This window comes from Yamadazyma tenuis, chromosome 2 (genome assembly GCF_029203305.1).
Source record: "Yamadazyma tenuis chromosome 2, complete sequence".
In the NCBI taxonomy this organism is placed as follows: Eukaryota; Fungi; Ascomycota; class Pichiomycetes; order Serinales; family Debaryomycetaceae; genus Yamadazyma; species Yamadazyma tenuis.
In genome coordinates this window covers 1,345,281-1,359,102 of record NC_089462.1, presented here as the reverse complement: position 1 = coordinate 1,359,102, position 13,822 = coordinate 1,345,281, and the positions used below count along the sequence as shown (strand labels likewise).

The following is a 13,822-nucleotide window of genomic DNA, read 5'->3' as shown; positions in this document are numbered from 1 at the left end:
TAATTAGATATTAAATCAGGACATCATTTACCTTTTTTAAAAAACTAGTACGCCAATGAACTATTTAAATTGCCATGAATCCTGATTCGAGTATAGGTAATTTTTAAAGAGAAATGATTCTACATTGCTTACTGTCTTTTACAAAGCAAATCGCAATGTTATAATTTCTAATAGCCAAACGAATATTTTTGAAATACAAAGAAAGCATCAAGTAGTCAAACTTTGAACAGTTTTGTAAAAACAAGAAAAGAAGCTAGAAAAGTGTATAAATATCTGAGTCTTAATAAGCCCCCCAATAACTTACCATTTCGGTTGCGGCCATATCTAGCAGAAAGCACCGTTTCCCGTCCGATCAACTGTAGTTAAGCTGCTAAGAGCGAGACCGAGTAGTGTAGTGGGAGACCATACGCGAAACTCTCGTGCTGCAATCTCTTCTGTTTTTGCAACTTTTTGTTCAAGTCAGTAGTACGAAAATGATGCGATCTTTATCCTACCCTGTCTTAATGTTACTAATCTCTACATCAGACTCAAAACACGTCTCTATATTATTAGTTCTGCCGGGTAAGTGAAAGTACCTATCTGTCTTTACAAGACTTGATCTAAATCGCGCCTGCGTGTATACACCGGCAAAAATTTTCACCTCATCTTCAAGAGAAAATCAAAACCACAAATATCACCAAACAGGGATAACTAAGAAATTAGCAACAGTATATTTGTGATTATAAAAGCTGAAGACTCTTGTAGTAATTGAACTTTTATACTCCCAAAATCCTATACTACCTTTCAAACTTTTCCTAAATTAAAAAAACTTAAAAAAATCGGAAAATCCACAAAAACCAAAATCTATATATACACATATATTTAAAATCCAAATCATGTCTTCTGACCCAACCCAAATCCAAGAATCCTTAGAAAAGTTGTCTTTGGACAACAAAGAACAACCCCCAAAAGAATCCACTGAACAATCAAAGGAAACTACCACCGAAACTTCTGCTCCAGCTAAAGAAAACCTTGGTGAAACTTCTGCTTCCTTGTACGTTGGAGAATTGAACACCTCCGTCAACGAAGCTTTGTTGTTCGAAATCTTCTCCCCAATTGGTCAAGTTTCTTCCATCAGAGTTTGCAGAGATGCTGTCACCAAGAAGTCTCTTGGTTACGCCTACGTTAACTTCGTCAAATTTGACGATGGTGAACAGGCTATTGAAGACTTGAACTACTCCTTAATTGAAGGCAGACCTTGTAGAATCATGTGGTCTCAAAGAGATCCATCCTTGAGAAGAAATGGTGAAGGCAACATTTTCATCAAGAACTTGCACCCAGCTATTGACAACAAGGCCTTACATGATACCTTTTCTGCTTTCGGTAGAATCTTGTCTTGTAAGGTTGCCACTGATGAATTGGGAAACTCCAAGTGTTTCGGTTTCGTCCATTATGAAACTGCCGAAGCTGCTGAAGCTGCTATCGAAAACGTTAACGGTATGTTGTTGAATGACCGTGAGGTTTTTGTTGGTAAACACGTCAGTAAGAAAGACAGAGAAAGTAAGTTCGAGGAAATGAAGGCTAACTTCACCAATGTTTTCGTTAAGAACTTGGCTCCTGAATACACTGACCAAGAATTGAAGGAATTGTTCTCTGCTTACGGTCCTATCACCTCCAGTTACTTGGAAAAGGATCTCGAAGGTAAGTCCAAGGGTTTTGGTTTCGTTAACTTCGATAACCACAATGACGCTGTCAAGGCTGTCGATGAGTTGAACAACAAGGAAATTGCCGGTCAACCAATTTACGTTGGAAGAGCTCAAAAGAAGAGAGAAAGAATGGAAGAATTGAGAAGGCAATATGAAGCCACCAAGTTGGAAAAATTGTCTAAGTACCAGGGTGTTAACTTGTTCATTAAGAACTTAGATGACACTATTGACTCTGAAAAGTTGGAAAACGAATTCAAGCCATTTGGTAATATCACTTCTGCCAGAGTCATGGTGGATGAACAAGGTAAATCCAAGGGATTTGGTTTCGTTTGTTTCTCTTCTCCAGAGGAAGCTACTAAGGCCATCACCGAGATGAACCAAAGAATGGTTGAAGGTAAGCCTTTGTATGTTGCTTTGGCTCAAAGAAAGGATGTCAGAAGATCTCAATTGGAACAACAGATTCAAGCCAGAAACCAAATGAGAATGCAAAATGCTGCTGCTGCCGCCGCCGCTGCTGGTGGTGCCATACCAGGTCAATTCATGAACCCAATGTTCTATGGTCAACAACCAGGTTTCTTCCCTCCACCAGGTGCTAATGGTGGAAGACCTAACGGTGCCAACGGTGCTGGTCCAAACGCTGGTCCAAACGCCAACCCTCAAATGATGATGGCTGCTGCTGCTGCTGCTGCTAGAGGTGGTCAAATCCCTCCTCCACAAGCCGGTGCCGGATGGGGTAGACCAAATCCTAATGGTCAACAAATTCCTCCAGTCTACGGTATGCCACCAGTTTACCAAAACGGTCCTAACGGTCAACCAAGAGGTGCTCCAGCTCCAGGTATGTACCCACCAAACGGAAGACCAACTAAGGCCAGAGATTTGGCTGCCATTCTCTCTTCCGTTCCACCTGAACAACAAAAGAGAATTTTGGGTGAAGAATTATACCCAAAGATTGTCAGCACCGGTAGAGCTAATGAACCCGAAGCTGCAGGTAAGATTACTGGTATGATGTTGGATTTGGATAACCAAGAAATCTTGTCTCTTTTGGAAGATGATGAATTGTTCAACAACCACTTTGAAGATGCTTTGACTGCTTACGAAGAGTACAAGCAATCCAATGAGGAAGGTGCTCAATAAATAAATTGAAGAATTTTAGGTTTTTGGGATTTTGAATCTTTTTTTTTTCTGTGATATTGGATTTGTTTATATATATATATATGTATATATGTGATAGTGAAAAAAAATTAATAAATGTTTGAAATTAATATGATCTTGCTATATCCGTCTCCCTTAAGCCTTATTATCGTCTCCTGACGTCAGTCTATTGCAGCTTTTTTTTCGCAGCCTTGATAGAAATTCGTGGAAAGTTGCGTTGGTCCGCATTGCTGCGCAAGGTCAAATAAACCTCAGCTATATAGATAACAGGTTTTTCCTAACTATTTGAAATTAGATCCAGCATTTTAACTCCTACCAACTGCAACTACGATTACAATGGAAGCATTTTTTGCATTCCCCAGTGATGAAAAGGTAATATCGCCCTCAGACTTCAAAGAAAACGAAAGCAACAAGTTCAGTGGACGTATTCTCAATTGCATGACAACAATTCCCAATTTGATTTGTAAAGAACAAAATGGTTGGAAAGTTGAGCCTATAAGAGGTCAATCATCCCTTTATTCTTCTCACTTCTTTCTCGCCAGGCAAACTGACTGGGAGACTCATCTAATTGGTTGGACGGGTGAAATAGTTAACAAGCAAACCAACACCAATTTTGCATCAGCCGAAAATATTCAAGATGACCCCCTTTACTTGAGCGATTCTGCTAAAGATGAGATTGAACAGAAGATCCGTGAAGTGAACCAAACAGAGAATATACATCCCATATGGTTGTTACGTCGGGATCAAGAGAGATGGAGAAAGTACGCTGAGAATTGTATTTGGCCGGTATTCCATTACATCCAAAGTCAGGATATGAACGGCCGAAATGAAGGTGTCAATTGGTATGACTACGTTAAATTCAATGAGAGTTATTTACAGAAGATCAAAGCCATTTATAAGCCAGGTGATATCATCTGGATTCATGACTACTATTTACTCTTATTACCTCAGTTATTGAGAATGGAGTTTCCAGATGCTTACATAGGATTTTTCCTTCACATTCCATTCCCAAGTTCTGAGTACTTCAGATGTATTCCCAAAAGATCGCAACTCTTGGATGGAATGCTTGCCAGTGACAGAATTGTGTTCCAGTCGGATTCTTTCCAAAGACATTTTATCAGCTGTTGTGCAAGAGTGTTGGGCTGTGAAATTAAAGCCAACAAAGTTTTTGCCTATGGATCGAACATTTATACTGATACCTTACCAATCGGAATCGATACCAAAAAGATTGAACATGATTGCTTTAACAGTGCAATCGACGAGAAGGTTGATGTTCTAAAGGAAATCTATAGTGGTAAAAAGATAATTGTTGGAAGGGATAGGTTGGATTCAGTTAGAGGAGTGGTTCAGAAACTTGAAGCCTTTGAAATGTTCTTACAGATGTACCCTGATTGGAGAGATAAAGTGGTATTGATTCAAGTTTCAAGTCCCAGCTACTCGAGTCATGCCCTTAAAATGGAAAAGAAGGTTACAGAACTAGTAAACCATATCAATAGTGAATACGGTCTGTTGAATTCGATCCCCGTATTGCACTATCAAATTAGAATAAACAAGGACGAATATTTGGCTTTGTTAAGAGTTGCAGACTTGGCTTTGATTACTTCTGTGAGAGATGGGATGAATACCACTTCTTTGGAATTTGTTGCTTGTCAAAAGAAGAATTACTCGCCTTTAATTCTAAGTGAATTCACTGGTACTGCTACGGTTCTCAATGATGCGATCTTAGTGAATCCTTGGGATTCGGTCGGAATTGCCAGAACAATCAACAAATGTTTGGTGATGTCGTTGGACGATAAAAGAGCTTACGAGGATAAACTCTACAAGAAGGTGTGCTCAAACACTATCCAAAGCTGGACCAATAACTTTTTGACTGGATTGATCAATCAACTCACTGGTAGATCAAAGTACACGTATACCCCAGCGTTGAACAGACCGCTGTTACTTAACCATTACTTGAAATCTGAAAGACGGCTCTTTTTATTTGACTACGATGGGACTCTCACTCCAATTGTTACCGACCCCGAAGCAGCTATTCCGTCAAAGAGACTCAATGACATAATTGAAATTCTTTCAGTGGATCCTAGGAACCAAATTTGGATCATAAGTGGCCGTGATCAGAAGTTTTTAGCAAAATGGTTTGGCGATAAGAATGTAGGATTGTCTGCGGAACATGGGTGTTTCATGAAAGATTTAGGGTCAAGCGAGTGGGTCAATTTGGCTGCTACTTTTGATATGTCGTGGCAGCAAGAAGTAGAGGAAATCTTCCAACAATTTTGCAAGAAGACCCCTAACTCCTTTACTGAAAAGAAAAAAGTGGCATTAACCTGGCACTACCGTCGTTCAGACCCTGATTTGGGTGAATATCAAGCCAAGAAGCTCAAGGAATACTTGCAAGCAACTGTCGTACCCAAATATGACGTAGAGTGCATGAGTGGAAAGGCTAATATTGAAGTCAGACCCAAGTTTGTCAATAAAGGAGAAATTGTTAAACGGTTGGTATTGAATCCTCATGGAACCAAGCAAGATCCAAAGCCTATTGCCCAACACAATTACGAATTGGCAGCCGATCAGGTTCCTGATTTCATATTATGTTTGGGAGATGACCAGACGGATGAAGACATGTTCAAGAGTTTGAAACAAATTGAAACAAATTGGAACTTGAAAGCTTACCCTAGAAACGGGTTCGGACATTATGGTGTGTACCCTGTGTATGTGGGATCTCCAACCAAGCAAACAATTGCGACTGCACATTTGTCTAACCCTTCCCAAGTCTTGGAAACATTAGGCTTACTAGCAGGACAAGTTTCGGTGTTCGAGAGTGCTGGAAGTGTTGATTTAGATGATAGAGGGCACATTGAGTACAGTGAAAGTTCAATCAACTCTAAGAAAAAAGCTGCTGCTTCACGTTCAGAGTCTTCTACTTGAAACTTGACACTGAACTGGAGCTGAATATTTTCAAGCAATTCCTTCTACTATGAATAAGAATCTTTATACAGATACCGGTTTCATAGATTAAATAAGACAGTTTACAATCCTTTTAACGTGGTCGCAAATATTACAAGTTTTGTGATGGGAAGACTTGCTCAACAAAAGTTCTGGCACCTCGGATTTATTCGGACCTTTGAAATCAAATCTTAAGTCCTCAATTCATAACTACTGTTTGTATTGTTGAGCTATGTTTAGCAGTTTTTTACCAGCTTGGGGATTCCGAGCTACCAAGACCATAAATAAAACCGACAATCCCACCCAACTCACCCAAAAAAATGGAGAAAAGACTGATTTGAACGATATTGTAATCGAGCTTCCAAGTCTCTCTACCACCTCCAAATTGATTTTACACCCACTTCTTTTCAATGGAGTGCTCCAGACCATGTATTATGGTAGTTCTGGTGGTCAAGAAGGGTTCAAAGTATGGTATGGACGTGAGCTCTTTTCCTATAAAAATGGAGGTATTAGCTCTCTCGATTGGGTGATTGAAGAAGAAGCACCCGAATTATTCAAGGGAAAGTATAACGAGACTTTACCCGAGAACTGGCCTCGCTTGTTCCCCAGAACCCGGTTCTTCACAGCTGAAGAACTCGAAAACCTCAAGAATAATTCGTCAGAAACCAAGCCTTTGGTAGTGATTTTACATGGTTTAGCTGGTGGCTCTCACGAACCACTTGTGAGAAACTTTGCCGAATTGCTCACCTCTGGTAAAAACAAGGACAAATTTGATGTGGTTGTGAGCTTAAGTAGAGGATGTGGTCGTACTAAGGTCACTAGTGGTCACTTGTTTAATGCTTTGAGTAGTACTGATGATATCCATGAAGTTCTCTTGGAAATGAAGAATCGATATCCTAATAGACCTATTTATGCCGTTGGATTCTCATTTGGTGCCTTGACATTGTTAAACTACTTAGGAACGTATGCAAATGAAAGCTCAAAACTTTTAAAAGCAGCTGCAATTGTTGGATGTCCTTTCGATTTAGGAGAATCTACTCGGTTTATTGAATCGTCTTGGAGTGGAGCTTACCTTTTCAATAAGTCCATTCTTGCTTTCTTGAACAAATTAGTCAAAAACAACTTGAATGAGTTAAACAAGTATGAACCCGAATTGTTCAACAAGGAAAACCTTGCAATCACAATGGCTGCAAAAGAGACTCGAGTGTTCGACGAAGTTTTCACTTCTAAGAGTGCTGGTCTCAATACAGCCGACGAATACTACAAAACCAGCTCCAGTTTGACTTGGATCCCTCAGGTCAAAGTTCCGTTATTATCTATTTCATCGTCTGATGACCCAACAATAGGAAAGTTCATTCCAACTGAATTGCTCAAACAAAATCCAAACATCGTCTCGGTCGTCACCGATTTAGGGGGACACTTGGCTTTTGTGACTCCATCCAAGCAGTTTTGGAGTGTTCGTGTCATTGACGAGTTTCTAGAGGCCATGGAAACCACCTTATAAACAACTCAACCAAGTTATGATGTAACTATACAGATCAAATAGAAGACAATAGACATTATCCCCCACATTTTTTTGGCCTTTTTTGTAGGGTTTCGCTTCGCAACCCTGAAATTAAGGCACGCCCTTCAGCAGCCGCACCTTTTTAGCTTCAGCGCACCACCTCGTCGTTGCTTGAATTGTTTAATATCTTGAACTCGGAGGATGGTGGAAAAGATTTCATACCTTGAAATCAAGCTCAACTCTCCCCACAAAGATGTTGTTGTCATCAAAGGCAACGAGAACGAATGTGATCCGGTCCTTTTCGAAGGACAGGTGAAACTCTCTCTCAACAGCAACATACACTTCAGGAAGATCAAATTATCGTTGATTGGAGAAGCCAGTATTGTGTACTTTCTGAGGAATCAACAGGGAGAAATTCAGGATCAAATTGTCGAGAAGTTGGTCACTTTAAAGGTTGATTGGGACAATTTATTGGTGAATGAACAAGGATCAATAGTGCTTGGAGCCTATGGAGACAAACCGGTCAAGAGTTATAAGGTGAAAAAACTCCACTCTGCTCGTGAAGGTGGATCAAGTGGTACTTCTACGCCAACAGGAAAACCAGGATTCTTTAGAACTAATAGCACGCCTCATTTTGATGAGTTTGACCAAAGTTCTATCAAGCTTCCAGTTAGTGGGGTAGATGGGACCCCTTTTAAAAACCACCCTTCCCATCACTCATTTCTTCTTCCCAAGGGTAACTACACACTTCCATTCTCGGTTGTTCTTCCTACGAATGTTAGTGAGACTGTAGAAGGATTGAGTGTCGGTAAAATGTTATATCATTTACAATGTACTGTGCAAAAGGGAATATTTGACAAACCCTTGGTTAAGTCCAGATACCTTAGAATTTTCCGTACATTACATCCCACCAACCTCAGTTTAGTGGATAATTCTGAAATCAATAGTACATGGCCCGGAAAGGTGGAGTATATGGTGTGTGTGCATAAAAAGGGTCTTGCAATGGGGTCTAAAGTGCCTATCAAAATCAAAATGGTTCCACTCGCAAAAGGTTTAAAATTAAAGCGAGTTGTCTGTGAAATAGTTCAGCACCATCATGTTAGTTCTATGGTTGAACTGTCTCCTGAGTTTGAAAATATCATTGGTACTCAACAAATTTATGGAAAGCTTACTGACGACCAGTTGAGCTCAGACTGTTGGGAATTTTCGTGCAACTATCGAGTACCTAGTCGTCTTCAAGAACTTACTCAAACTTGTACGTTGAACCATGAATTGATTCAAGTCCGTCATCGGCTTCGAATTGTTATCCACATACAAAATCCAGATGGGAGAACTTCAGAGCTTCGTGCAAATCTCCCCGTAACCATTTACATTAGTTCAAATATTGGACATGTGTACGGCAACCATGCAGAGGTAGATCCTGTCACAGGAGTAGTTAATCTTCTGAAAAACATAGATGATCCAGTATTCAAGCGGGATCGGAAATGTGCGATGTCATCTGTGAATACTCCATTGATGTCTCCCATAGGCTCACCAGTAGCCTCTCCTCTTCAAACCCCATTGATGTCACCAGTCGGGTCTCAATCTGATCTTAGTGGAATGCTTCAGTTCCTGGCTCACACCCCATTGTTACTGGCATTTCCCACTTCAATTCTTCCTCGAGGATCCAATCTTGAAGTAGAGGGAGAAGAAGAGGAAGAAGATGAAGAAGGGGGTAGTGAGGAGGACGAATTGTCTAACATGGACCCTCCACCACCACTTTATGAACAGTCCAAATTCGATAAAATCTACGATATTTCGAGTCCAAAATCTCCAAGTGAACAACTTGGCATGAGCCAGATGTCTGGAGGATATTTTGACCTTCTGCTGCTGGCAATTCACACTCGAGTTCAAAGTTCCATAGACTTGAATGTTTTGAGTAAAGTCCCTAGCTACAATGAAGCGGTAGAGGAAGATGACGATGGCAGCAGATATCCAATGTCTCCTAGTTATGATCCTTCGATTCCATTCACGCAGCATTCAATGCTTTCTGGCTCCAATAGTTCTTTACTGGCTAGTTTGATAAGTAGCCATGGCAGTTTGCTGAATTTGAATATGAACCAGTCAAGAGATTTCAGTGTACACCAACGAACTCGCAGTAGTTTCAAGTTGAACTTACCCAAGAAAAATACCACCAGTCGAGATTCACGTTAATAGATCATTAGATTTCAAATACGCTATTCCATCTGCTCTTCTTTTTACACATTAGTTTGCTTCCACTTTCTCAGAACAGAAATTAGCTTGCGAAGTACATTTGTTTCGCGACTGAAAATTAATTAAAAAGACAACTCAAACGCTAATGTCAGTTCCTGGAGTTCAGCTCGGCGTGCCTCAAGGGCTGTCTAACAAAGCCCCAAATGGAGCCCAGATTTCACCACAAGCAATTCAACAAGCATTAGCACAAATGAAACCTATCGCTATTGGATTGTCCAATTATCTCAGAGACAACAAGATTTTAAAGAACAGAAAAGGCTTATTGAACAATACCGACGATATCGAATTCTTCCGTTACAAAAGACTTGTACGTGCCCTTGTAAGCGATGATTTCAAGTCCAAACAAGCAGACCCTAAGAACAGGTTAGTCCCAATAAAAGATGCTAAAGCAGCTGAAGAGTTATCCAAAGTGTTGATTCAAACTCAAATGATTATTCCCGTCACAAAGCTTCATTTCCATGAAATCAGACAAACTAATAAGAAGTGGACACCTAAAAGAGATAAGCCTACTCTCATCAAAAGCTCCAAGGCCGAGTTTTCACCAGATAGTTATTACATGTGGAATTATACCAAGCCAAATCCATTTATGATTGTGTATGGACTTTTATTGATTGCCGGTGTTTTCACCGTTATTTTGTTCCCATTATGGCCCAGGAAGATGAAAGTTGGTGTTTATTATCTTAGTATGAGTCTCTTGGGTCTCTTGGGTTTGTTCTTTGCCATTGCCATCGTTAGACTTATCATCTACCTCATTACGTTACTTTTCGGTAAGCCTTTCTGGTTGTACCCCAACTTATTTGCTGATGTGGGAGTCATTGAGAGTTTCATTCCTTTATATGAATGGGAGAAACCCAAGAAAAGAAAGAGCACTGGCTCCAAGACCAGTTCTACGGTGGAATTGAAAGATGTAGAGTAAATAAACTTCGCGCAGAATAATAATATCATCACAATCTGGAGATAGGAATGAATAACATCCGATTCAACCAAGACAATTCATGTATGGCTGTGGCATCAGATACCGAGAGTCGTATCTTTAATAGTGAACCCTTTGGAGAAATATATACAAACGATTCTCCTGTGTTCCTTTTAAAGGTACTTTTCTCGACCTCCTTAACGATCATAGTCCCTAAAGAGAAAGATAACCGGCTTCTCAAAATCTTCAATTTGAAGCAGAATCTTAAGATATGTGAGCTCATATTCCCTAGCTCTATAGTCGAAATCAAAATCAATAAGAAACGGTTAATTGTGGTGCTAAAAATAGGACAAATATATATCTATGATTTAAGTTATGTGAAGCTTATCAAGATCATAGAAATTGAACCACTAGGTTCTCAGCCATTTGTGGGGGATCTTTCTAATGACGATCATTCACTTCTTGTGATTCCCTTGAAGTATGTTAGCACTGTCATGGCAGGGAAATCCAAAAATAATGGCATCTTTACCGACCCGGAGCCTCTAGTCAAGTTTAATAACTTTGCGGAGTATAAAGACCCAAAGGGATGGGTTTTGGTGTATGATACTATCAATTTGAAGAGTGTATTGATCATGAAATGCCATTCGTCCAGCATCCGTAAAATTGTCATTTCTGATATGATCATAGCTACGGCTTCTTCTAAAGGAACTATTATTCGGTTGTTTCAGCTTAACTTCAAACAGTCTGAAGATATAAAGCTAACAAGAATTCTTAATTTGAGACGAGGACACAACTCAGCCCACATACACTGCTTAAAGTTCAATACTGATTGTACCATTCTAGCATGTGGGTCTGAAAATACTATACATTTTTTCAGTCTAAAATACAACGAAGATATCATTGACGGTCATAATTATGGAACTAGTACATTGAAAACATATGAAGCGGGTGATGGTGATGAACACGAAACAGATTATAATATTTCCCAGTCATCTTTGCTCGATGCAGAGAGCTCTAAGCTGTCAGAAGACTTAAACGAAAACCTAGCTAACTTGCTTATATCAAAGCCTATTCCTAATGAAATAGAGGAGAATGATAAGGATGTTGATAACTCAAGTGATTCTAAGTATTGGAAGCTTTCGAAAAAGCTCACTTCCAAATACACCAAAAAAATAGTTAAAAACCTTCCCTATAAAGACTATTTCAACAACTTGGTTCTCCTGCCACCTCGCCGTTCTTTTAATATCATCAGGTTGAAAGATCATAAACCAGTGGAAATAGGATTTATTGATGACTTGGTGTTGGTTGCTTCATACTCAAGAAAGTTCTACCAATACAAATTTGATGAGGGTAGTAGAGAGTGTCGATTGGTAAGCGAATATGACTACTAAGCATTTCAAAACAGTCATATATCGGACCATTTGTTGCACACTTTCGTAAAAGCAGGGGTTTACATATCACTATGTGAAACAATTTGCTGAAATTATTGGCCAAAGCCTGGACCACGATACCACTTAAGATTCCAGTTCTAATAGAAGAACTTTAGAGCATGTGTATATGGGATTTTATAAAGGATAAGATGTTCCCATTTATATATAAACTGTGAGACGGAGTTCAAGCGACTCCGGCTAATAATACATTATGTAGACTTTTTCCTAATCAGGGTTTTTTGAGGAAACAATCACATATTAAGTGGTAGAAATGTTATATCTTCGGGTTCCTGTTCAGCCTATGTTGACAGTACTTAACATTTCCCTTTTGCAGGTAAATATTTAGCGCATCTATGTTTTCTCTCACGTATGCAAATTCCCTCGAAAAGAGGTTGCGCGGAGTGCGCGCACGACCACCCATTGGCCAAATTTTTCACGCTTCGTTCAAAGAGGAGAACCGCCAACCCGAAAGTATGAGTTCTAAACTCACATTTATTAGATCACTCATGTCTAACGGAACGTCTAATATCGTGGACGATGTATTGTTTCACAATAAGAACCTTGCTCGGGTCATTAGTTTGAACAGACCTGGAAAATTGAACTCGCTCAATACGTCGATGGTTTCCAAGATCTACCCCAGACTCGTTGAATATGCTAAATCCGATATTAACAACATGATCATCTTGGACTCGACTAGTCCTAAAGGTTTATGTGCTGGTGGTGATGTTGCTGAAGCAGCCAAGGAGATTTTGAACGATAACTCAGATTATGCTGTGAATTTTTTCAAAGGTGAATACAATTTGAACTTTTTAATTGGGACTTATCCCAAGCCCTTCATTGCTTTAATGGATGGAATCACCATGGGTGGAGGTGTTGGTTTATCTGTACATGCACCATTCAGAATCAGTACTGACACCACTAAACTTGCAATGCCAGAAATGGATATTGGATTTTTCCCCGACGTAGGAACGACGTTTTTCTTACCAAGGGTGGATGATAAAGTTGGTTATTATGTTGCTTTAACCGGCACTGTTTTATCGGGTCTTGACGCTTATATGTTGGGATTCGCCACTCATTATGTTCCACGCGATCGGTTGGGATCGTTGGTGAACAGGTTATCGAACCTACAACCACCAAACCAGACTAATTTGTCAGTGAGTAACCAAAAGGAGTACTACCAACAAATAAATGACATTATCAATGAGTTCACTGATACAAAGTTACCAAAGGACTACAACTACCCTTTCAGCACAGAACAACTTATTGTAATCAAAGAAGCATTTAGTCAGCCTACGTTCGATGACGTTTTGAAATACTTGGTTGACTCTTCCTCCCAATTTGCTAAAGAAACCTTAGAGAAATTGTTAGCCAAATCTCCAACTTCTTTGAGAGTTGGATTCGAATTGATGAACCAAGGAGCCAAAAATTCGCTCAGAAAACAACTTGAACTCGAGCTCATTACGGCCGCTAACATCATGACTTTGAATCCGGAAATCAATGACTTTGTGAAAGGAGTTAAACACAAATTGATCGACAAAATCAAGGAGCCAAGTTTACCTGAATGGAGTCCTGTTACAGATGCTGTCAAATTAATGACCAGCTCAATAGAAGTTGGTAAATTAGAAAAACCTTTGATCCATAGTGTGTTCAACATCGACTATGTTCATTATCCATATAACTTTGGGGTGCCTAAAAACAATCAGATCAAGTCCTTCATCAATGGCACAGACACTAAACGTTCATATTTACCAACCGTAAAAGAGGTTTACAGCCATTTTAAGTCCGATAAATTAGGAACTGAGCTAAAGTTGCAAAGCACTTTGGAATTACATGGAGACTTGCAAAAGTACCAAAGTAAATATGTTTCTTGGGTTGAATAGGCTCAGAAATCACACATGCACTTGTCAATATGTATACGTTTGTATATTTTTTTCTGTAGATA

General features: G+C 39.6%; 6 protein-coding genes across 6 annotated transcripts; all 6 read left to right on the top strand. All coding sequences in view use genetic code 12, as the record gives it.

Annotated features, from left to right (window-relative positions):
• Window positions 1-875: 875 nt before the first annotated feature.
• PAB1 (Protein phosphatase PP2A regulatory subunit B) lies at window positions 876-2,819 on the top strand (the record flags this gene model as incomplete). Its single annotated transcript, XM_006689443.2, has 1 exon — window positions 876-2,819. One exon carries the CDS (start codon window positions 876-878, stop codon window positions 2,817-2,819), a length of 1,944 nt encoding a protein of 647 aa, XP_006689506.1.
• Window positions 2,820-3,173: 354 nt separating this feature from the next.
• TPS2 (threalose-6-phosphate phosphatase) lies at window positions 3,174-7,284 on the top strand (the record flags this gene model as incomplete). Its single annotated transcript, XM_006689444.2, has 2 exons — window positions 3,174-5,742; window positions 6,035-7,284. 2 exons carry the CDS (start codon window positions 3,174-3,176, stop codon window positions 7,282-7,284), a joined length of 3,819 nt encoding a protein of 1,272 aa, XP_006689507.2.
• A 201-nt stretch (window positions 7,285-7,485) lies between these two features.
• PSN45_001950 (uncharacterized protein) lies at window positions 7,486-9,477 on the top strand (the record flags this gene model as incomplete). Its single annotated transcript, XM_006689448.2, has 1 exon — window positions 7,486-9,477. The coding sequence occupies one exon, from the start codon at window positions 7,486-7,488 to the stop codon at window positions 9,475-9,477; it is 1,992 nt and encodes a 663-aa protein (XP_006689511.2).
• A 145-nt stretch (window positions 9,478-9,622) lies between these two features.
• SEC62 (Translocation protein S62) lies at window positions 9,623-10,453 on the top strand (the record flags this gene model as incomplete). The annotated part of the gene is made up of 1 exon (XM_006690231.1): window positions 9,623-10,453. The coding sequence occupies one exon, from the start codon at window positions 9,623-9,625 to the stop codon at window positions 10,451-10,453; it is 831 nt and encodes a 276-aa protein (XP_006690294.1).
• Window positions 10,454-10,500: 47 nt separating this feature from the next.
• PSN45_001948 (uncharacterized protein) lies at window positions 10,501-11,841 on the top strand (the record flags this gene model as incomplete). The annotated part of the gene is made up of 1 exon (XM_066157767.1): window positions 10,501-11,841. One exon carries the CDS (start codon window positions 10,501-10,503, stop codon window positions 11,839-11,841), a length of 1,341 nt encoding a protein of 446 aa, XP_066013864.1.
• Window positions 11,842-12,386: 545 nt separating this feature from the next.
• EHD3 (mitochondrial 37S ribosomal protein mS47) lies at window positions 12,387-13,760 on the top strand (the record flags this gene model as incomplete). The annotated part of the gene is made up of 1 exon (XM_006690232.2): window positions 12,387-13,760. One exon carries the CDS (start codon window positions 12,387-12,389, stop codon window positions 13,758-13,760), a length of 1,374 nt encoding a protein of 457 aa, XP_006690295.1.
• Between the last annotated feature and the right edge of the window lie 62 nt (window positions 13,761-13,822).